The sequence below is a fragment of the Dipodomys merriami genome, unplaced genomic scaffold, assembly GCF_024711535.1.
Source record: "Dipodomys merriami isolate MVZ:Mamm:240054 unplaced genomic scaffold, mDipMer1.0.p SCAF_6, whole genome shotgun sequence".
Classification (NCBI taxonomy): Eukaryota; Metazoa; Chordata; class Mammalia; order Rodentia; family Heteromyidae; genus Dipodomys; species Dipodomys merriami.
Window position 1 is genome coordinate 21,216,541 of NW_027206179.1, and position 24,336 is coordinate 21,240,876.

Genomic DNA, 24,336 nt, shown 5'->3' on the forward strand with positions numbered 1-24,336 from the left:
AGGCCTGGAGGAAGACAGGTGAGCTGATAAACAACCAGAAGGGTGACTGGACAATGGAACCGTCTTCAGCCTTCCAAAGGAAGAGCGTCCTGACCCATGCTGTCCCTCGGTGACCTGGAGGACACTATGCTAAGGGAAAGGAGCCAGTCAGGAAAACAACCAGGACTGCACAAACCCGCCTCTGTGTGCTCCACAGAGAAACAGACATCCACAGAGCTAGGAAGCAGAGTGCTCCCACGGCCAGGGGCTGGGGGAGGTAGGGGTGCAGGGGGGATGGGTTGCGGCTTAGGAAGACAGGAGAGTCCTGGAGATGGAGGAAGAAGATAGTACACACAGTGTGGCTGCAAGTAGTGCTGCTTACTCAGTATCTGACTGCCAGCATGGTAGACTTTCTGCCGTGTGTATCTCCCCAAAAAGACAACAGCAAACCCACCCATTTCCCTTCTTTCATGTTCTCTTTGTGTTTGTCCTCAATTTAGACACAAAAGTGAAAAACCATCTATGACACCTATATTATTTAATTTAGTTTTGCTATTATGGTTGTTGTTGGTGGTGGTGGTGGTGTGTGTGTACCAGTGTCAGTACTGGGGTTTGAACTCAGGGCTAGGGCACTCTCCCTTAGCTTCTTTGCTTAAGGCCACCACTTGAGTCACAGCTTCACTTCTGGCTAATTGGAGCTAAAAGTCTCCTGGGCTTCTCTGCCTGGACTGGCTCTGAACTGATCTCAGATCTCAGATCTCAACCTTGGGAGTTTCTAGGATTGTAGGCGTGAGCCACCAGCTCCAGACTTTTTCTTTTTGTTTTTTAAACAAAGGAAATGTAGACTTCTCCAGAGATGCTTTACACTGTTTGAATCTCCAGGTGAAACTACACACACATACACACACACACACACACACACACACACACACACACACACACACACACACACACACACACACACACACATCCCTGAGGGGTGTCCCACCCAGTTTTGGTCCCTTCCTTCCAGCCCCTAGATAGTGAGCGGTTTCCCAGCGTGTGGTGGGGGTCCGCTGCCTGGACGGCACCTTAGAATTGTCCCAGGCCTCCCAGGGCTGCAGACCCTGGGATGGGGCCTGGCAACCTGCATTTTAACTCGCCTCGAGCCCCTCCCACCACCCCTTGGGGCACCGGGTCCTGTGCCTCTCCTGGCGGGGCCTGGGCCTCCAGCCCCCACCCCCTCGCCCGCACCCCCCCAACACACAGGACTTCACCTGCGCCGGCCTCCCGGGCGGAGCCGGGCGGCCCCGCCCCGCACGTTTCCTGCTGCCCTGGTGTGTGGCCGGGCAGGTCCTGGAAACCGAGTCAGAGGCGCCCGACTCTCCTCCAGGCGGCGGAGCCGAGCCTCAGCAGCCGCCACCATGGGTGAGTGCGCACCGCGGGCGGGCGCGCGCGCGGGATCCGGGCGCTTCTGCCCCCGCCGCGTGCCTGGGGGCCCCCGGTCAAGGTGGGCGGGCACCGTCGGGGCACTGGGGAGGGGGAGCATCGCCGGCCTGGGCTGGACTGGGCTGTGCAGACCCACATGGGGGACTCCCTGCACCCCGCTGCCATGGGGGGCTGGTGGAGGCGCAGCGGGGACGCAGCAAGGGTCCGGCCCAGCTGCCCATCTGAGAGGTGCAGGGCGCCCCATGTCCCCCGCATGGTCTCTGAGGCCCCCAGCCTATGAGGTGACCCTAGAACTGTATGAGATCTCAGGTCTAGGAGGGAGTAGAGTTCATGCCCGCCCCCCACCGACCTCCCTGGTTCTGCCATTCCCCTTGGGCTGTAACAGGAGCCACCCTAATCCAGTGCCTGTTGCTGACACACTCACTGTGTAGCGCATGCTGGCCTTGAACGCACTGTCCTTCGGTCCGAGCCTCCAGAGTGCTGGGCTTACAGGTGTGCCCCACCATGCCCCTCCAGTGCCTGACTGCTGACAGCAGCAGATCCTGCTCTGCTGTAGAATGGGCACTGCGCTTGAATAGGTGCCTAGCTCCACCCTCTTCTCTCTGAAAGATCCTGAATGGATGTTGCCCCAAAGTCGTGATGTGAATGGTTCAGGCTCTCACTCTTCAGGAGAGAACTGGAACTCTGAGCTTAATCTGCCTGCATCCCATCCAATCTCATCCAGTGGTCTGGCTTCAATAAATGAAGCTCTTTGGGGGCCTCGCTGCCTACTGCACCCTGTAGTCTTGGAGGCAGAAGCAGTGTGTGGTTCACACTTGGAATCTAACTGTGGCTAGTTGTGCTTACTCCAGAAAGAAGCTGTCAAGCAAATTGTTGGGTGGAGGACTTGCCTGGACCTCTGGACCTCCAGTGCCGTGCACTTGTCCCCCTGTTCCCTGGAGTGTCAAACACCTAAGCAGCAGCTAGGTTGAATAAAGGCTCTGTAGGCTGTGTTTAGCACTGCTAACAAATAGTTTGAGTGAGGATGGTTGTCAACAGCAACTGTCTGGTTAGTGGTGAAAGAACAGAGCTGGTTTTTAAAGCATAGTTCTGAATGAGTTGATGCTTTCCCTTTGCAAATTGGTTGTTGAGTGAGGTTTTTTAGTTTTGTTTCATTTAGTTTTGTTTTGCAGCTAAGATAGCATAGAATGTGCAGAGTAACAATTTGTATTGAGATACCACTTTGACTTTTAATGAAGACTCAACTTTTCTATATTGGGAATAGTCCAAAAATATTTTTAAGGTTTTTATTAAGATTTAAAAAAAAATGCTGGGCTGGGATGTAGCTCAGTGGCAAAGCGCTTGCCTAGCAAGTGCAACGTCCTGGGTTTAATCTCCAGTACCAAAAAATAAAGACCAAAAAAAAAATTGCCTTCTTGAGAAGATACTGGGGTTTGAACTCAAGGTCTCACACTTCTTCCATTGATGCTCTACTACATGAGCCATGCCTCCAGCCTGGCATTTTGCTGATTATTTTGGAGATGGAGTCCGAAGGCTTTTCTGCTTGGGCTAGCTTCAAACAGTGATTCTCTAGATCTCAGTCTCAGAGCAGTTAGGATTACAGGCATGAGCCAGTCTCCTGACTGAGAACACATTTTGGCACTTAGTTTATGCCAAAATCATCTCACATATTAGATGACAATTGAAATAAACATTCACAGTTCCCTCCCTCCCCCTGGGAATCAAGGGTCAGAGGTTATCAAGGAACATTGTGAGGCTCAAAACTGCCCCATCAAGGCATTTCTTACTTAGCAACATAAGCAGTGATGATCCACAATAAACAGGAAATGTAGCTGTTATGAATGTGGCAATATAGAGCTAAGCCTGGCTGCAGTATTGGTTAGCATCATGAATTCCCAAAGCCTGTTTTGAAGCAGTGATCAATAACATTTTCGGGACAAAACCAGCTTTTCAGGCCACATGGTCTCTGGCACAGCTTCTCAGCTTTGTCCTTGAAGAGCAGCAGCCAGGGGCAGTTAATAAACAAACAGGCAGAGCTGTTCCAATAAAACTTTATTTATGAGCACTGACTCAAATCTCATATAGTCTTCATGTGCCACAGGGTAATCTTTAGATCTTTCCAATCATTTAAAACCACAAAAATCTATCATAGCATGTGAACTTTACAAAGACATACCATGGCTGGACTCAGCCTGAGCCATGGTTTTGAGGTGCTTGCTTTAAATTATCATCTCCTCAGAGATGGAGATAAGGCTCTGAATGCCAGCGAACTCCTCCCAGGCTGGGGAGGAAGCCCAGGGAGGAAAGAGCTGTCCCAAAGGCCTTTGCAGGTTCACTGAAGATCTTGCTCTCTTTTCCTATCACCACCCCCAACCTCCTCATCCAAAGCTTAGCAAATCCATGCCAAGTTTGTCATGCCCATAAACTACATCTCACACTTCAATGCTGCAGATTTTGCTCTGCCATTTGCCATGTATACAACTGTGAAAATGAAGCACAGGAGTCAAGTTCTACAGAGTGAGCTTGTCCTGGTCTGCCAAAGTCTCTGGGTCATTTAAGAAAATCACCACCAATGCTGGGTGCTGGTGGTTCATACGTACAATCCTGACTACTTAGGAGGCTGAGGTCTAAGAATCATGGTTCAAGGCCAGTCCTGGTAGAAGAATCCATGAAACTCTTATCTCCTGTAAATGACTCAGAAAAAGCCTGAAGTGGTGCTATAGCTCAACTGGAAGAGTATCAGCCTTGAGCAAAAGAAGCTCAGAGACTATGCTGAGGTCCTGAGTGAAAGCCCCAGGATTGGCACAAAAAGACAAAAGAGAAAACACAAAAAATTGCTCCCTTAGTGAACAATAATTTATCCTGTGACTGTACCTAGAGGCCAGCCTTCTGTGTGCTCCTCACGGGTGTTTCCAAGTGTGCTTCTTGCCTGAGTGGAAAATGATGAGTTAGACTTGAAGGAACTTCCTTTCCGGCCATCTGAAAGCCTTCTGCTGGGGAGTTGACAAAAGCCCTTGGGACAACCAGAGGGGCAGTGCTGAAGCACCTGCCCTTTGCTAACAGCTAGGGGCAGAGGTTACTGCCTGAGATGGCCCCTTCCTTCCAGACAGCAAGGCAGAGAAGAGAGCACTGCTTCTTCAGGCTGACAGTACGCTGTCAGTGGCTTTGGGGACACTTACTGTCCAGTTGCCAAGCCCCACCCCTAGGGCCCTGCCTCAGCAGGTCTGTGGTGGACTTCAGGAAGAACTCTTGGGTAAGTTCCCAGGATGCTCATACTGCTGGTCCCCAGACCATGGCTTGAAATGATTCAGTGGGATCCTAAGTGACCCAGCTCTCTGCTTGACCTTTGCCTATGTTCAGATATTTCTGTTGTGCCCTAAAAATGAGTTTGTGAGAGGATCTCATACAAACCCGTGGACCATTTATGTGGGTACAAGTAAATGGTGATGAAGCATTGGATAAATTTGTGGTAGAATTTGATAATTAGCCTTAGAAGTTGTCTTAGAGTACAGAGAGGCGAGAGAGAAAGGAAGTGCAGCATGTAATCAGGCTAGGGCTGTAACCTGGGCCTGAGATACTCAGTGATGAAAGGGTTTGTTTCCCACCTGAGGATGTAAAACAGTCCTGCAAGTACTTGTGTGTAGGAGAGGGGTCTGGTGGGGAGAGGAACCGAAGTTCAGAAACAACTCTTTTCCCCTCTGAGTTGTGGTTGAGGGAAGTGGGGGTCAGGAAAGCAGCAACTGGAAGTGACATTCAAAGTTGGAAGCTGACCTTCTTCATGCTAAACCTTTACTTTATCTTTCACACCACTATGGAATCTCCCAAACACATGCATTCTTTTTATTTAGCTGGGATATATATTACTGTTTTTCCTACTGTCCTTTGAGAAGGAGAAACAGAAAACAAATCAAAGGCTTATTCATTGGTGAGACTTCAAGAACAGGAACAGAAGGGATGAAGGGACGGCCATTCTGTTCTCCAGGGCAGGAGCCATGAAACTATTGTGTAGAGGCTGGGACTTTGCAGTCAGCAGTGCTCTCATAGGTCAGGTAGGAGTTCTTGGACACAATCACATCTCCCTTGTAGGAGAGAAAGTGGGTAGTTGTCCCAGGTGAGCTGATGAAGAAATCAGAACAAGGGTGAGGCCTGAGGGACATCTGTACATTCTTCCATGGTGACAGGGAGAAAAAAATAAGAGCAATTTTATAAGAGATGATGGAGAATTATTGACTTGTAATACTGAGGTTGCAACATAAGGATCCAGAGAATCTTTTCTTTTAACTTTGGCCTTTGGTTTATAAGCAAAGCTGCCACCAGCAATGAGGACAGAGGGAAAGGACAGCTGCCCCTGCTGAGGAGGAAAGGGACAGCACCTTCCCCAGAGAAGTAAGGAGGAAGAAGGTCCAGTTCCTCCTGCCATCTCTGGTTCCTGGATTGCTGACAGGAGGGGGTTTGAGCAGTGACACTATGCAGGGATAGGGGAGGCAATACGACAATGAGTGTGTATCAAGGAGGAAATTTTAGTTCAAGAATCAGACTTAGGGGATAGGAAGGGGAAACAAAGGAGGAGGCAACAACGCTTGATAAGAAATGTACTCATTACCTTGCCCATGTAGTTGTAACCCCTCTGTATGGTATTTTCACAAGAAAAAAAGAAAAGAAAAAAAAAAGAAATCAGAATTAGGCCAGGAGCTGGTGGTTCATGCCTATAATCCTAACTACTTAGAAGGCTGGGATCTGAGGACTGCAGTTCGAAGCCAGCCCGTGCAGGAAAGTTTGTAAGATTCTTGTCTCCACTAAGCTAACAATAACAACAACAATAAAAAAGAAAAAACCATGGAAGTGGAGTTGTGGTAGAAAGCTAGCCTTGAGCACACAAGCTCAGGGAAAGAGTCTAGGCCCAGAGTTCAAGTTTCAGGACTGGGGGGAAAAAAAGAATCAGATGTACAACTAGAAAATTTGTAAAATGTATAGATAAGAAGGCCTATTAAGTTCTCAAAGTGTTTAAAACTTCCAACAATGTGCCCAGAGTAAGCAGATTGTACTATACTCTCCCTCAGATAAGCAGAGACAGTGTACCTTTGAAATGTTCTTGTGGAAAGCAACCTTTCCTCCATCAACCCCAAACACATGGTGTGTGTTAGTTTCCTGTGGCTGTTGTAACATAAGCAGCATAAGCTGAAAGTCTCACAACAGAAATTATTCTCTTCTGTCTGAAGGCTGGGAGTCCAAGATCCAGGTGTTACCAGGGCGTTCTCTCTCTCTCTGAAGATCCTTAGGAAGAATCTGATCCATGCTTTCTCTTAGCTTCTAGTGACTCTGGCATCCTTGGCTCACACAGACATCACTCCTGAGTCTGCTTCCATGGTCACGTGGACATCTTCTTGCCTGTATCTGCCTATGTGTCTCTTCTCTCTTAGAAGGATATCACTCAGGTCAGGTTAAGGACTCACCCTATTCCAATCTGACCTCACCTTAACCAATTTTATCTGTTCCCAGATAAGGTCCTATTTTGAGACTCTGGGAAGAACTCAGATTTGGGAATCACACCATTCAAACCCTCACATGGTCCAGAGAAAATATGATACTGCATATCACTTTTATCTGAGTTCAGGTAAAAATATTTTTGATACGTAAAGATGACTCCATTGGGGACTGGAGGCATGGCCTAGGCAGGGTAGCACCTGCTTAGCAAAGTCCAAGCCCCAATAGTGAAAAAAAAAAAAAAAGAATAACTCCATTAGCGTCAGCATCCTCAAACTTGAATGAGACAACAAACACTGAGTGAGCCAGATGGATTATTCTGATCATAAGTTCAATTCAGTCCTAAACAATCCATGTAGGAAAAAAAAGTGATATTGAGAAAATTTCCCCCCATCATACAATGTTACATGAAATCAGAAACTCTCAAATTGATATAGTAAGCACAAATCATTTATTCAGTTCTTAAGATCATGGCAGTCCTGTATTGGTACTGTGTATAGATCCATGGGTAAAGTTCATGGGAAATCTAAATAAATGCACACTCCTTAGCTTTTTCTATTTTCCAGTGTAGCTATTTCCTCAATGCTTGCTCATGCCACAATGATAGGAAAAGACTAAAAATAAGTGAGTCACCTAACACTTCTATGGAGGGTCATTAGACACTAATAAAATTTAAAATAAACAGAGGTCGGCTGCATGCCACGGCTGCAGCTCACGTCAACTCCTGGATTAACAGTGAGGTATGGGCAACCCTGTCAGCGAGGCCAAAGCTCTGTGTTTTCTGTGCAGGCTATGGCTGAACTCTACAACAGAACGCTTGCTTTCTAATCACGGTTTACAAATAAGAGTTTACAAAAAAAAAAGTCTTGGGGCTGGGAAGGTGGCTCAGTGGCAGAGTGCTTGCCTCGCATGCATGAGGCCCTGGGTTCGATTCCTCAGCACCATGTAAGCAAAAAAAGCCAGAAAAGGCACTGTGTCTCAAATGGTAGAGCACTAGCCTTGAGCTGAAGAGCTGAGGGTCTGTACCCAGGCTCGGAGTTCAAGCCCCACGACTGACAAAAAGAAAAAAAAAGTCTTGGTTTGTAAAAGTTAGTCTCTAACGTAATTATTTCCAAAACAACCCTGCAGAAAACCACATTTTTTCTGAGCCACCTTCCCAGCCCAGAAAACCACATTTTAGTGTTTCTGGTTTCTTTTTGTTTAGCACACTGAGGTATCTTGGACTGCCTTGTCCTGTGACAATACACACCATCATATTGTACAGTGGTACAATATGGACTAGCATACAGCACTGATGCTTTCATGCTAGTGTATGTTGCCGGCTGTACGTCCTGGTTTGGGGGGAGGTGTCATCCAGGAGGCTGACAGCCACCCCCCACACTATGTTCTTCCCTCTGTTTCCTTCCAGAGACTTCCTCTGAGGAAAGGTCTCTCCCTTTTAACATAGGGGTGTATTTGTGCATTTAAAGCAAGCCTAACTCAACGTTCTGAATGATGGGTGTGTTCCTAGAGATAAAGCAACTAACTTGGAGAGCAAGGGTTGCCGTTCTAATGTCCAGGAAAATTATCTCACCTGAGTACCTGTCCCCTGCCGCTGCCAGGGGAGAACTTAGGACTCTTGCCCAATCTTTCTGTTTTGCTACATATTAACTCTGGGGTACTCTTGGGCCTGGGTGGCTTTTCCCTGCAAGGGAGCAGGTTGGGATTAAATGACCCCTGGGTATGTTCAAAGGTATCTGGATCCACAAAGACATATCATTCTGAAAAAGAAATGAATGGCACGCAGAGATTCATGTGTGTTATAGGAGCAAAATGCTGAGTCTTAAATATATACATTTAAGCCAGTATAGACCTATCAAGACTATGATGTTTGAACTAGGTGCTGTTGGCTTATACCTATAATCCTAGCTACTCAGAAGGCTGTGATCTGGAGGATCTCAAGCAAAAGATCTTCTCTGCCCAGGCAGAGGACTGGGGGACTCCATCTCCAATGAAATGGTAGAACACCTGCCTTGTAAGCATGGAACCCTGAGCTCAATTTCCACACTACCAAAAAGAGGGTACACAGAGGAATTGGGACATAGCACAGACACAAGGCAGATGCCATGTGATGGGAAGGCAAAGATCAAGCAATGCATCTGCGAGCCACAGAACACCAAAGATGGTCAGTGGACCACCAGCAGCTAGGAAAACAGCTGAAACTTCCTCCGCCACTGCCATGGAAGGAAATAACCCTGCCAGCCCCTTGATCTCAGACTTCCTGCCTCCATAAATCAAATTGACCTCTACTCTTTTTAGCCTCTTGGTGGTTTTGTATGACAGTCCTAGAAAATGAATATGCTAGCCAGGCACCAATGGCTCACACCTGTAATCCTAGCTACTCAGCAGGCTGAGATCTGAGGATCACAGTTCAAAGCCAGCCCAGTCAAGAACATCCACGAGACTCTTATCTCCAGTTAACCACTCAGAAAAGTGGAAGTGGCACTGTGGCTCAAGTGATAGAGCACTGGTCTTGAACTGAAGAGCTGAGGGACAGCGCCCAGGCCCAGAGTTCACACCGACAAAAAAAAAAACAGAAAAGAAATGAATACACTGGCTAAACGCTGCCCCCAAGCCTACGCCCAGAGAGCCTAGCTGAGGGAGGGGTGTTGTGAGAGACGCCAAGGCGTGGCCGCCAAGCACTGAGGCCGAGGACAGCCTGGCGATGGACAACAGTGTTGTAACTAGACAGTTTGTCACTCACGTATGCTGTTCAGGAAGAGCAGCCAGGTGCCAGCTTCCTGGTCCCTGCCCTGAGCACAGCCCGAAACTCGGGACTAAGGATTGCACCGTGGGTTATGAGGCGCCCTGTTGCGGAGGCCTGATGCCAGGGGACGGCTAAGCAGTGACCCGAGGAGCTGTCAGGAAACTCCTTCAGGTCTGGACTGCAGGGCTCAGTGGGGAAGGGGGCTCTTCCCAGGCCTGTCTCTTACCCGTGCCCCAGGTGCCTGCCACCATCCAGCCCTTGCCAGTTGGCACGTGTGCACTCATCCAAGGTCCCCAGGGAAGAGCCGATCCCCTTTGGTGGCACCATGCCTGAGTCACTTAGTGAAACTCGCGTGCATTGGCACCGCTTTTCCAGTGTTGCTACAGTTGCTTGATGCCATGAGGGTTTCATGGACCTTCTTCATTCTCCAAGGACTGACAGACTCGCTCACTTTGGACAGCGATCCAGGAAGCTCCAACAGCAGCTCAAGGCAAGTGGCCTTCCAGGAAGAGCTGCTCCCCATCTGCTCTGTTCATGCAGCCATTTACATATGTATGAGGGGGGTAATAGATTTGCCTGTTGGGGGAGAAGGTAGCTAGGGAGGAAGCTCCATTGAAGTATAATCAGGACACAGGTGGGTCCCACAGGGACCCCCACACCTCCCTCCCCCCCACACACACCTCTTCTTCAGGACACACAGCCTCTGCACTTGCCTCCCAGGCAGGATCCAGCCTAACCATCATGCAGACGGGCTGTGGGCCGAACGTTAGCAGCAGCCCAAGGACAGGAAATATGGCAGAGTTCAGATTCAAGGAGGAAACGGTGAAGTCCATCCAAAGGCAGTGGCCACAGGAGCCGCTTCAGGGCCACTGATGCCGAGCATGACCTACAGAGAACCCAACTGTGAGATGGAAGTACACACTTCAGGGAGAAAAATCATCCCCGCTTTCCTCCTGTCCCCCTCCTCCCATAGGGCGCTGTTAAGCCTGTGTGTAGCCTGCAAGCTCCTTTTGAAGTGGTGTGCACTTAATGTTCTTAAAAAGAGAGCACGTGGCCAGGAACAAGAAGTAAAAAGAGGTTTTTTTTCTTTGGGGGAAAGAGAATGACCATATGACACATGGGGTTCTGGGATATTTTTCACTATTGAGAACCATTCGCTCTGTCATAGGCAGTTATAAAGAATTAAAGAAACCTAAGAGGAGACGGGGTGAGATACTGGGCTGAGGGCTCCCCAGGAGCTCATGGAGTTCTGGAAGGGCCCAGCATCCATCAAGAATGGGGGAAGGCAGGGCTGGGAAGGTGGCTCAGTGGTAGAGCGCTTGCCTTGCATGCATGAAGCCCTGAGTTCAATTCCTCAGCACCACATAAGCAAAAAGAAAAAAGCCAGAAGTGGTGCTGTGGCTCAAGTGGTAGAGCGCTAGCCTTGAGCTGAAGAGCTGAGGGACAGCGCCCAGGCCCAGAGTTCAGGCCCCACGACCTGATCCAAAAAAAAAAAAAAAGAATGGGGGAAGGCAAGTCCTGCAATAGGCACTGTGGAGGATGGGTCTGAAGTCAGGTCCTTAAGGCATCAGAGGCTGGCTGAGGGGCAGGTTCTAGCCTTCTGTGGGCCGTTGGAGAGCAGGCCTGGCTGTGTAGGGACAGCAGAGAAGATGGGACAGGATGTCTTCTTGTCACAACTGTTCTAGAACTGGGAAGTGAGAACTTGGAGCCAAGGAGGGGCCACTGGGCCTGGCCACCTGCTGTGCAGCCCCTGGTTGTCCGGGGCTGGCATCTTCATCTTTGCTCAGGCGTTGCTTGAAGCAGCCATTCCTGACTCCCTCCCTGCAGCTCCCCGCATTGGTCACTACAGCCCTGGCCACCTGAAAGCGGTGCCACTGAAAATACTTGAAGACTTTGTGTGCTCTGGCTCACAGCCTGCTCATCCCACAGTCTCACTTTCCAAGGTGATGTCATCACCTTTCTGCTTGCATCAATGCAAGCTACCACGGAAGGGTCTCCCCCTCTGCCTATCACCACTCCAACGTACCCAGCAGTAAACCCTTGTCAGTATTCTCATTTGAGGTCTATTCATCCTAAATTGCATCTGTGCTTCATGTAAAAGAAATCTACCCATTATCTTCATGAGATACAGTACATAAGAAATCTGCTTTCATTTATGAAGATTCAGTCTTGTTTGCCAACTTGGAAAGAAGATGGCAGCGTCTCTGAATGAGGGAGGGGCTTTGAACAAAGCCACGTAGAAGAAGGTCTCTAATGCCTCTGATTCCAAAGGACCTGCTGGAGGAAGGGACAGCGCTGCACCATTAACATTGCCCAATGTAACACCAACCCACTTCTGCCCTTTGTGAGGCCCAGTTGTGGAACTCAGGGTCCCCTGAATTCCCAGGAGCTCCAGGGGACATGTCAGTTTCATTCAATCTGCTCTCCATTTTTGAAGCCTTTTTCTGATCAAATTCACACCCTGAACGTGCAGCATCCTCATGTTAACTGAAGAGTCTGTTACTCGAGGTGAGTGTTGAGCCTACGTCATAGAGCTGAGACCCTGCACACCCTACTGAAGATTCAGAGGTCAGGAAGGAACTGCTAGGCCTCCAAGTAGAAAAAAGGTGGCTTAGAAAAGTTATAATAAGCCAGGTGCTGGTGGCTCACCCCTGTAATCCTAGCTACTCAGGAGGCTGAGATCTGAGGATTAGGATTCGAAGTCAGAGCAAGCTGGAAATTCTGTGAGACTCTTATCTCCAATGAGCCACCAAAAAACTGGAAATGGAGCTGTGGCTCATAGTGGTAGCGTGTTAGCTTCAAGCAGAAATGCTCAGGAACAGTACCCAGGCCCTGGGTTAAAGTGAAGATAAAAAGGAATATCTTTGCCAACAGATAAAACGTAGAGTCTAGGTTATATGTAAGAGATTATAATATATGTAGGTTATATGTATAGTCTAGGTTATACGTAAGCGGTTTTATATACATATGTACACACATATACATGTACGTGTGTGTGGTTATAAAATTTGAGACAAATTGATGTACAGTAGCGTCCCATCAGTGCTGTGGTGAAATATCACAAACTCAGTGGTCACTGTAGTTCTAGAGATCCAAAGTAGGAAATGGATTTTACTGGGCTCACATCGAGATGTTCCCCAAGCTACATGCCAAGGGTCCTAGGGTAGAATCTATTTTCTGACTTCGACAAGCTCCCGGCATTCCTTGGCTTTTGGTCCCTCCAGCAACTGCAACCACAACCCTGCCCATTTTGCTCCTCTGACTCTTTGTAAGACACTTAGGATTGAGTATATTGATATGTTATGATTGATTACATTGACTTTTTTAGATCCACTCAATAACTCAGCATACACTCTGAATCTCAAGGCCCTTCACTACATCTACAATGTGTCTTTTGCCATGGAAGCAAACATCTTCCTAAATCCCACACCTTAAGTATGTGGGCCTCTCTGAGGGTTGCTCTTCTATCATACCATACAATTTCAAACATACCATCCCTAAAACAGCATACAAGAAGTATGGCCCTCCCTCCGCTTGGCACTTGGCAGTGATGGGAGATGGTTGTTTCTGCCTGCAGCTGAGAGCTCCTGTCTTTAATCTCAGCAAAGTGCCTCATTTCTCCCAACCTCCCAAGTCCAACCCCTGGTAATACACTATCTGAGCCCTGAATTGCTGAGGGAGTTCACTTGTATGTCACACAATATTTTCATCTTGACGGACTCATATTCCAGCAAGATTACCACCTTTCCTAAGTGTGGTCAGCTCTACTATCTACTGGATTAGGTAGGCACCATGAGGTGCCTACAATGAAGAAGTCACCTGGTGGTGATTCCCGGACATATCCCCGTCCTCAGGCTGCTCATGACTGTTGATTTCTAAGTAACAAAACAGTCCATTAGAGAGTCCATCCCTAAATGCTTCCAAATATGAAACAATCTTTGTATAGACAATAGGAAATGCTCCCCCAAATGGGAACTTTTTAAGTGATTTGGATCAGTATAGTCTTTTTTTCCTATTTTCTGGCTCCCACCAACTCCACCTCAAGCCAGCAATCATGGAAGTGTATACTGTACCCTTATTTTGTATTAAATTCTTTACACGAGAGGGAGGTTAATAACCCCTACTGGGTAAGAACAACAAATAAGAACCAGCATTTCCTCAGTGATTCCAGGCTGGCCCTGGCTAAGCTCAGGAGATGAGAAGTCTGTAGTTCTACATGTGACTCCAGCTCATCTAAGAGTCACTCAAGAAATGCTGGAAACCTCAAACATGCTGATTGACTTTACTATCAGGATACCAACTACGCACACAATCATACCAAAGCAAACAGAATGTGGTCCCAGTTAAAACCAGAGCTCAAACCCGAGCTGCCTTGGAATGATAATCCGTCCTACCCTTTCTCAGATAGCAGTGCTGTTGACACAGGTACATACAGATAAGAAATGCTGAGCACAGCACACCGCCAGCAGATAGCTCTAGCCACTATAAAAGTTTAGCAACTTCTTCCCGGCAGTAGTAAAGGCAGTTCTTGGGAATGTACACATGTTAGTGCACAAAATGCCCCATGTGAGCACCAGGAGCTAGCACTTGCATTTATGCTGGAGTAAGTTTTGTCATTTCATTTTCTGGATACGATGATTGTGAAAATAAGGATCTAAGCCCTCTGAATATTTTGATCACCTCTTTCGTGACCTTACTTCTGTTTGAAGTAAATATGACTTAATAAATAACAGGTGCTAGGTAGTAATTAGCAATGTAATTTCTGCTCTGGTGGGATGAAGTTTCCCCTAAGACTAGGGATTGTGAGGATAAGGGGAGAGACTTTGTGATGAGGCTCTGATGGCTGTGGCTTTGGCTTTCTAGCCCCTTCCTAGTGTTGCATAGAAGACATGTGGAGAGAACATGGTGAGCTGGTGCAGGGAGAGTGTGCTCAACCTTGCATCATCTTCAGAAGTCAACAATGAGATCATGCGCTCTCAAGTTTGATAGGCAGAACATTATAGGTTATGGCCATGACATATGGACACAAACAACACAGCAATGAAGTGAGGTTCCAAAAGATTTCAACAGCCTCGCTTGCTTACTTGTTCCTTCTTGTTTCCAGTAATGGGGCTTGAACTCAGGGCTTGGACTCTGTCCCTTAGCTTTTCACTCAAGGCTGGCACTCTATTACTTGAGCCATACTTCTGATTTTTGGTGATTTATTGGAGATAAGAGTCTCATAGAACTTCCTGCCTGAGTTGGATTTGAACCATGATCCTCATATGTCAGCCTCCTGAATAGTTAGAATTACAGGTGTGAGCTACCAGCATCCGGCTGGCATTCTTGAAATGGGAGGTCTTATGAACAGAAAATCTAGACAAGCACAGTGGACAGAGAACCATAAATGGCAAAGCAGGTCTCCCTGTGACTGGCCACCTGCAGCCTTCTCAGATGAGGTCAAGAAAGTTACCAAAACTTGGAAGAGAATGAGTCACAAAACAGAGTAGATTGCTGAGCTCAGAGAAGCAGGGATGGTCACTTGAGGATACAGCCAGTCGGAGGTCATCTGGCAGGGAAGGGACCAGAAAAACAAATACTTTTCCTCCCTCCCTCTAATCTGCCCTCCTTCACAAACCCAAATAAAGCCATGGCAGGCCACTGGGGACATGACAGGATCCAGGCAGGTCAACATTAAAAGCTGACAGAGGCAGGCCTGAGGAGGGAGGGATGGAACTAGCAAGTAACTGAGCAACATCTGAACATTGTTCTTGAAGACCAAGATAGCTCTTCCGAGACTCATTCAACAAATGTTTAATTTCTACTTTGTGGAGCGCATCATGGGAAGAGCAGAGGATTCTGGGATATAGCATCTCCCAAGTACTTGCTGAGCTATAAGCAAATGATATTCCTATGGTATCCCATACCATCCCAAATGGTATCCCCAGGCTGTGCAGAAGAACAAGCTTTCCCAAGGCCACAACTAGTAAGGAACAGAAGCCAGAATGGGTCTTTATGCACTGCCCCTTGAAGCAGTGAGAGAGAGAATTTCGGTGAATTTTCAGAGAGAGTGAATTTCCCTTCTTAGAGCAAAGTCTAAAATAACATCTGAAATGCTCTGAAGTGGGCAAACATGCAAGGCCATCCGGTGTGAGGCCCTGGGGCCACACTGAGCCAGACAAGTGGAAAGAGCCACAACACAGCCTGACAGGAACCGGAAGGAATCCTCCCATGGGGGTGGGGGGAGCGGGAGGCTGCAGGTCACATGGATCTGGGCTGCACCCTGAGCTCCTCAGGCAGAGCTGTGGTCTTTTTTTGTGGGAGAGGGCCTGGGCTTACCGGGAATGAAAATGCAGGGTAGGAAGGGCCTGGCAAGAGGAATGGGGTACGATCCTGGGGAAGGGAGCCAGGCATACTTCAGCACACTTTCTTTTTTTTGGGGGGGGGGATCCGGTCGTGGGGCCTGAACTCTGGGCCTGGGCGCTATCCCTCAGCTCTTCAGCTCAAGGCTAGCACTCTACCACTTGAGCCACAGCACCACTTCCGGCTTTTTTCTTATGTGGTGCTGAGAAATCGAATCCAGGGCCTCAGGCATGCAAAACAAGTGCTCTATCACTGAGCCACCTTCCCAGCCCCTTCAGCACACTTTCTTAAGCATCTCCAGCTGCTGCATTTGGTTTCTGCTCTGAAGTGCAGTGCTGCGTGAGCCAGCCAAGCGATGACATTTACCCATGGTAATCCTTCAGGCAACAAAACATGGCAGCCTGCATGGGCTTCTCACAGTGGGGCTCGTGGTCCACAGCCTCCAGCTGAGACTTCCAGTTGGCTAAGAAAGACAAATCCTCAGGAACTGTAAACTCTTGTCTCCTCACACACAAGCCAGGGTGGCCAATGTAGGCTCCAGCAAGCTGCCTTCCAGATAGGCAGCTGCCCTGGGCGCTGGTGAATCACACCTGTAATCCTAGCTCCTCAGGAAGCTGAGATCTGAAGATCTCAGGTTGAAGCCAGCTTGGGCAGAAAAATCTAAGAAAATTGTATCTCCAGCTAACCCAGCAAAAAAGCCAGAAACAAAGGTGTGGCTCAAGTAGGAGAACACCAGCCTTGAGCACAAAAGCTAAGCAGGAGCTTAAGGCCCTGAGTTCAAGTCCCAGTACCAACACTACACATACATACACACACACACACACACACAGAGAGAGCATGGATGGCATGTGGGCAGCTGTCAGGATTTAAGGATGATCTGTGACTCCCATTGCAGTGGGGGTTTCAAAGAATACTGCATGGACCAGCAGCCACACTGGGCACTTGCTAGAAATGCAAAATCAAATGTCCACCCCAGACTGACCGAGTCAGCAAGTCTGGGGACAGGGCTCCCGCTGGCTCTCCTCACAGCCCCGTGCTCATTCTGAGGCACACTCAAGTTTGAGACCATTCCTCTGTGTGCATGCTCAGGAGCCCTGGCAGCAAAGAAGTCTAAGATGACATCACTAGGGGGTGAGGAAGGGTGGGGGAAGGGCTAGGAGTGATGGGCAGCATGGGGTGTAAAGAGCGGGGCCAAGGGTTCAGGTCACCTCTTGTGAAATTGTGGGGAGACACAAGGACAGGGGTCTTGTGCTGCTGCTCATGTCATGGTGAGTGCACCCCACATTTAGGTGGAGTCGGTGGGACTTGCCTAGATTCTGATGCTTTCACATCCATCATGCTCTTTTTAGTTCATTTTTCTCACAGTAACCTTTGCTACTGTCAAAAGGTCGGTGTTTGCCTGGTGCTGGCGGCTCACACGTGTAATCTAGTTACTCAGGAGGCTGAGATCTGAGGATCACAGTTCAAAGCCAGCCAGGTCAGGAAAGCCCCATGAGACTCTTATCTCCAATTAACTAGCAAAAAGCCAAAGTGGAGCAATGGCTCAAGCGGCAGAGTGCCAATCTTGAGCTAAAAAGCTAAGAGGCCTTGAGTTCAAGTCCTAATACAGACACAAAAAGGAAAAGAGAAAGAGTTGGTGAGAACATGCTGCTTCTACTGGAGGGAGAGGCACTGTGGAGCATGCACTGTTGCACTGTGTGCAGTGAAGGAAACTTTGGTGGCCAGGCTAAACCGTGACTCGGAGGAGGCTGTGGAAAGGAGCAAGCACGTGCACCCAGCAAGGAAGCGCTGTCTTCCAGTGAAAGCGCTGGAATCTGCTGTGCAGGAGGAGGGCACAGGGAAGAGAGGCTGAACCCTTAACTGCATTAGGTAGCAGAAAGCATTTTATATCTTAATGAGTTCGCCCTGAGGAAAAACTTTGGAAGATAGAATAGAATGTAGCCAAGTGTTTGGGTTTTATCCTGACGTGAGCTTTGAAGTGTTTTCGGGAGGAAATGGGAAGGGCATGATTCTCCCCACGCTGCTTCTCACTTCCCATGGCACATGAGCATCACCCCAAGAGCTCGTTAAAGAAAATAGAGGCCATGCCTACTCTGGAGAAGAGTGGGTCTTGGGCTCCCATCACAGAGAGGCTGAAGCTCTGTGGTGAACACTACCTCTGGCTGCCAGAATTCAGGGGGTGGGGACTGAGCGTAGATCCAACCAAGAGTATCAAGTGACTTGACTTAATACCAGCATTTTGTTTCCCTTTCAGGAATGTCCAAGTCACAGGTGAGTGTTCTTTTTCTTGCTTGCTTTTCCATGTTATAAATTTGGTAGGGTTTTCCTCCTAAACTTTCAAAGCTGTGCTTCATTTACTTAACAAACCTTGGCTTGTGTGTCTGTGGAAAGGCTATCCATTTCCTGCTCAGACTTGCAATCTCTGCGTGGAATGAGGGATATAAGAGAATGGAAATTGTGGGATTTGATTCTGAATGCATCTGAATGCCTACTGATGGGTCACTAAATATACACTGGCTTCTTTCCATGCCATGGATCTAGTTTTGAATATGGACCATCGAGGTGTGTCTTTGATCCCATGCTATTTTCTTTCCATCAGAGTTGTCTTGGTTACCCCCTCAGCATCTTCTTCATTGTGGTCAATGAGTTCTGTGAAAGATTCTCCTACTATGGAATGAGAGGTAATTTTGTAGACACTTCTCACTCTTTGGGAAGAGTGTGTGTTAGAAAGCCAGTCCTAACTCTGCATCTCCCTCCTCCTGTCCCTCACCTGCCCTGTGTGACAAGCGCTGCTGGTTCTGTACTTCCGGAACTTCATCGGCTGGGATGACAACCTGTCCACAGCCATCTACCACACGTTCGTGGCCCTGTGCTATCTGACGCCAATTCTGGGAGCTCTTATTGCTGACTCGTGGCTGGGAAAGTTCAAGTGAGTGGTTAATGAAACAAGCCAGATATGTAAATGGAAGCTTTGTGCTTTTTGGGATGGTGGAGTGGAGGATCAAGAAACAGAAACTTGCCAGGCACTGATGGCTCACACCAGGGCAAGAGAGTCCAGGAGACTCTTATTAACCCCTAGGAAACCAGAAGTGGCGCTGTGGCTCAAGCACTCGCCTTGAGCTGAAGAGCTCAGGGACAGCAGCCAGTCCCAGAGTTCAAGCTCCCTGACCGACAAGAAAGAAAAGAAATAGTGTCAGAGTTCAGGGCTGGCTGCTGAGGGGCTCCGGCTGTCTGGGGGGCTTGTGTGGCATGAGGTAGCCAGGACAAGCCCTTTCCTGGTTCCACAGGAAGGGCTCCCAGAGCATATCCACTAGGACAGTGCCAGGAAAAGTTTCCTGGAAATTAACGGAGAAGTAGCAAGGCCGCCAGATTTAACATAGATAGAAACAAGTATACTCACTGTTTCCAAAGAATTCTCTAAAAATTATCAATGGTTCAGGCTGGCTAACTGTTGTTACCAGTTACAAGATTCGTAACTTGTGCTGTCTGAAGCTATACACACTCATTTCTGAAGCTGGGGAAGGAGGGAGGCTAGCCTTTCAAATGGCTGAAAGAGAAAGCAGATCTTCCACCTTCAGACCCCCAGCCCAAACTTTGCTCTACAGTCCCACCCAGTGTCTTTCTGAGAGTGATCAGTTTTACCCACGTTTGAGCAAGAAGTATCTTCCTGACTCAAGCGCGTGTCAGTCTTGAAGGAGGGATGCAGAGGGCTCTTATGCTGTTAACTAGGATTCTCTTAACAGAATTCTCTCTAAACAGGACGATTGTATGGCTCTCCATTGTCTACACCATTGGGCAAGCAGTGATCTCAGTGAGCTCAATCAGTGACCTCACAGGCCAAAGCCAGGATGGAACCCCTAACAGCCTCCCAGTGCATGTGTGAGTCCGTGTCCCCATTGTCCCTTCTCCCCACTGTCTGCTCACTAGGGCATCTGGTTCTCAGGGAGCGGGGAGGCCTGCCCCTCCATGTTGCTCCACATCGGAGGTGCAGGGAAGGATGATGAATGGACTCACAGCTAGGACTTGTGTAGCTCACCAGCCTCCTAGAGTTGCTTGCTTTGTGACTTGGTGGCCCTGGGCCTGGGTGGTCACTGCAAAGGAATTCTTATCCCTCTTCATCTTCCCTTGCTCCCTCTGGCCTTGGTTCTTTTTTTTTTTTTTTTTTTTTTTTTTTTTTTTTTTTGTCAGTCGTGGAGCTTGTACTCTGGGCCTGGGCGCTGTCCTTCAGCTCTTCAGCTCAAGGCGAGCGCTCTACCACTTGAGCCACAGCACCACTTCTGGTTTTCTAGTGGTTTATTGGAGATAAGAGTCTCACGGACTTTCCTGCCTGGACTGGCTTTGAACCATGATCCTCAGATCTCAGCCTCCTGAGTAACTAGGATTACAGGCGTGGGCCACCGCTAGGCCTTGGTTCTTAAGTAAAGACCTAGAACATTTAGTTTCTCCCCAGGAACCACTCTTTTGCTTACTTTTCAGTCATTCCAGTTCAAAAACATTTGTGTTAGCTACCTGTCTCAATTCTTGATGGCCAGTGATGTGGCCACTCCTGGGCAATCTGGCCTAGTGGCCTGGTTGGAAAGATTGGTTTGTGTCCTGTATGTCTCATTTCCTTCATTTCAGAGCTCACCATCCACTGGGCTGGTAAATATGACTATAAGTCAAGTTCACTACCACAATGCCAATTTCTCTTGACTTGCTGGTGGATCAGAATTTTATCCAGGTGACAGTCCCTGATTCCTTGCCCTCAGTGGCTGGAGGGCCTGATACCTGTGGGAGACCCAGTCAACAGCTTGGACTGCCAGGGTCTGTGCCCAGTGACCCCACAGAACAGCACTATGATGACCCTAGGCCAGTTGTCCTCCTGAGAACATGAGCTTGCTGATGGGCTAGGTTTGGATTCTGTCAGAGGCCAGAATCCGAGAGCCCAGTTGTGTAGTGTCTTATCCCTTGTGCCTCAGTTTCCTTCCTAGTTGTAGTATCTATATCAGCCAGGACTAGTATGGGTTAATGCAGGGTGAGCACCCAGAACACCACCCAGTGAATGGTAGGTGTTCAAGAATTTTAGCTGCCTGATTTTTATTTCATGCAGTTAGTGTTGGAAAATGCCAAAATCTACCCAAGAGTAAATGATATATAATATTCAACACCATATTTTTGTGGTCAATAAAATGCTTAGGGTGACCACTTCACGCACAACTCATACTGAGAGATAAAGAACAAGCTGGGTGCAGGTGGCTCATGCCTGTAATCCTAGCTAATCAGGAGGCTGAGATCTGAGGATCACAGTTCAAAGCCAGCCCGGGCAGGAAAAGTCTGTGAGACTCTGATCTCCAATTAACCACTCAGAAAACCGGAAGTGGCACTGTGGCTCAAGTGGTAGAGCGCTAGCCTTGAGCTGAAGAGCTGAGGGTAGCACCCAGGCCCAGAGTTCAAGCCCCGAGACCAAAAAAAAAAAAAAAAAAGATGAAAAACATGAAAACAGAGTTTGGGCCAATTAATGCTGGAAAAATGATTCAGCAAGGGGGATTTTTAAGGAATTCTTTCTTTTTAAAAAAAAATTAATTTTATTGTCAAAGTGATGTACATAGGGGTTACAGTTATATACGTAAGGAATTGAATACATTTCTTGTCGAACTTTTTACCCCCTCCCTCATTTTTCTCCCTCTTTCCCTCCTCATCCTCCCCCCCAAGTTGTACAGTTCATTTCCAGCATAGTGTCTTGTGAGTGTCGCCATTTCATTTGTTTCACCTTTGTCCTTTGTCTCACCATTTTGTGGTTCCCCTTCCCTTCCCTAGTTCAGATAAATGTATATACAATACCCAGGCTACCAAAATCAGATACAGTGACAACAGGAGATAAACGTAAGGAATTCTTTCTCTGTGGAATGTCTGCCCTGACTTTCTCTGCTTCAAAGTATTTGTAGTCTAAAAAACATGGGTAGCCAATAAAATATGGGATAAATGCTTGTAAAATTTGGAGCTTTGTAGTGCCTGACTGAAAATTTAGTAAAAATACAAAATCAGGGTTGATGAATTGTTATGACTTTTTTCAATTCAACAGGTCAAACACTCATAGATAACCTAGAAAATACACAGAAGTAAATTAAGATAAATAACCTAGTTCCATCACATGGTTTCAACAATAAATCATGGCTATGTTTCATTGTAGTTTTTTTCTACATTATAAGCTAATTAAGGTTGTACTATAGAACCCAAGATTCTGATTTTCATTGCCACCTTAATGTCATTTATGACTATTGTGAGTCTACCTTGATTATACAAGACACAGTCTTATGTTTCTTTTTCTTTTCTTTTTTTTTTTTTGGGGGGGGGTACAGTCATGGGGCCTGAACTCTGGGCCTGGGCGCTGTCCCTCAGCTCTTCAGCTCAAGGCTAGCGCTCTACCACTTGAGCCACAGTGCCACTTGCGGCTTTTTTCTTTTTGCTATGTGGTGCTGAGGAATCGAACCCAGGGCCTTGAGCATGCAAGGCAAGCGCTCTACCACTGAGCCACCTTCCCAGCCCACAGTCTTATGTTTCTTCAAGTAACATTTCCTTGTTGTGTGTGTGTGTGTGTGTGTGTGTGTGTGCGCGTGCACACACACACACATATATGCATATGTTCTAGGGACTGAACCCAGCGCCTTGTACATGCTAAGTATATACTCTACTGCTGAGCTTTACCTGCCCCTTAATTAAAATATCTCATTTGCACATTCTTTCACTGGAAATAATAAAGCTACAAAAGAAGGGGCTGGGAAGGTGGCTCAGTGGTAGAGCACTTGCCTTGCATGCTCGAGGCCCTGGGTCCGATTCCTCAGCACCACATAAGAAAAAAGCTGGAAGTGGCTCTGTGGCTCAAGTGGTAGAGCGCTAGCCTTGGGATAAAGAGCTGAGGGACAGCGCCCAGGCCCAGAGTTCAGGCCCCATGACCGGATCCAAAAAATAAAAAAAGCTACAAAAGAACTTTGTTCAGATTTTAAGGTAGTTCTTTCCTTTTCCTAGATGGCACAATTTTAGACAAAGGTAGAGATACAATGTTCCGTGGAGTTCAAGTTTTCATTCCACTCTTAGACTGCATCCCTGTGAACTATCCCTATAGGAAAGTTCAGCCTCTTCCTAGGTTGAACCCTGCCCCTGGTCCTCTAAGGGCAGTTGGGGGGAGGCTCCCACTTCTACAGACCTTTCACCTTGGCCCTAACCCATACCTTTCCCCAGGGCACTGTCCATGATCGGCCTGGCCCTGATAGCACTTGGTACGGGAGGAATCAAGCCCTGCGTGTCAGCATTTGGTGGCGATCAGTTTGAAGAGGGCCAGGTAAGGGCATGCCCCTCCACAGCGTCCAAACCCGTGAATGATAGCCCCCAGGAACCAATGGCCCTGATGCTAAGTCTGTTCTCCATCCCATTCTTCTCCAGTAAGATACTGTCCCATGCTAGTGGCTCACACCCGTAATCCTAGCTACTCAGAAGACTAAGATCATGGTTCAAAGCCAGCCTGGGCCGAAAAATCTGTATGATTCTTATTTTAAATTAACCACTGAAAATGGCGGTTAATTTGAAGTGGAGGTGTGGCTTAAGTGGTAGAGTGTAGGCATAAGCCAAAAATGCAAGGCCCTGAGTTCAAGTTCCATCATTGGCACCAGGAGGAAGAAGAAGACAAGGAAGAGGAGAAAGAGAGTAGGAAGAGGAGGAGATCACATGTGTAGTCAGATATAAGCTGATGAGGTCATGAGTGGGATCAGATACGAGCTGAGGCACATTTCTGATGCACAGGTCAGCTACTTCATTGATGACTTACAGATAGATAAAGTCTAACTTGTCCTTTCTGTGACAGGAAAAACAAAGGAACAGATTTTTCTCCATCTTTTACTTGGCCATTAATGCTGGAAGTTTGCTTTCTACGATCATCACTCCCATACTCAGAGGTAAGGAATATCTGGATGAGACATTTATTCTCCTTCTTTTAATTAGGAGGAGGAAAGTCAGATTTTAAAAAGAAAAGCTGAACTTTTGTCTTGTTGGTTTTGTTTAGACCTATCTTTAGTTTAACTGTCAGATGTGCAGCTAATCATATCTGATACCTTACTCTAATAACCACTGAAGAAGCTAACACATCCTTACCACAGGCATCCGTTTTCCAGTTTTTTACTAATGCAAAGTCTCCAGCTAGGCATCCAGAAGGGTATCAGGAAGAATGTCTAGTGAGCCATCATGTGCAATCAGCCTTCAAGCTCAGCTCCCAGTGATGGCTCTGTAAGTTGGGAAGACCTTAGCAGACAAAATTTTGTTCTTTGATTTCTCATCATCTCAAATATTTCTTAAAGAAAAGCCTTGACACAGAGACTGAGAACAGA

General features: G+C 47.6%; 1 protein-coding gene across 1 annotated transcript in view; it reads left to right on the forward strand.

The window, feature by feature from the left end:
• Positions 1-1,305: 1,305 nt before the first annotated feature.
• Slc15a1 (solute carrier family 15 member 1) overlaps positions 1,306-24,336 on the forward strand; it is a 45,185-nt gene continuing 22,154 nt past the window's right edge. Inside the window, exons 1-7 of the mRNA XM_070001939.1 lie at positions 1,306-1,386; positions 18,234-18,250; positions 18,579-18,660; positions 18,767-18,908; positions 19,739-19,858; positions 23,198-23,297; positions 23,817-23,907. Coding sequence (XP_069858040.1) covers positions 1,383-1,386; positions 18,234-18,250; positions 18,579-18,660; positions 18,767-18,908; positions 19,739-19,858; positions 23,198-23,297; positions 23,817-23,907 — 556 coding nt within the window. The 5' untranslated portion in view covers positions 1,306-1,382. The remainder of the gene's footprint in view (positions 1,387-18,233; positions 18,251-18,578; positions 18,661-18,766; positions 18,909-19,738; positions 19,859-23,197; positions 23,298-23,816; positions 23,908-24,336) is intronic.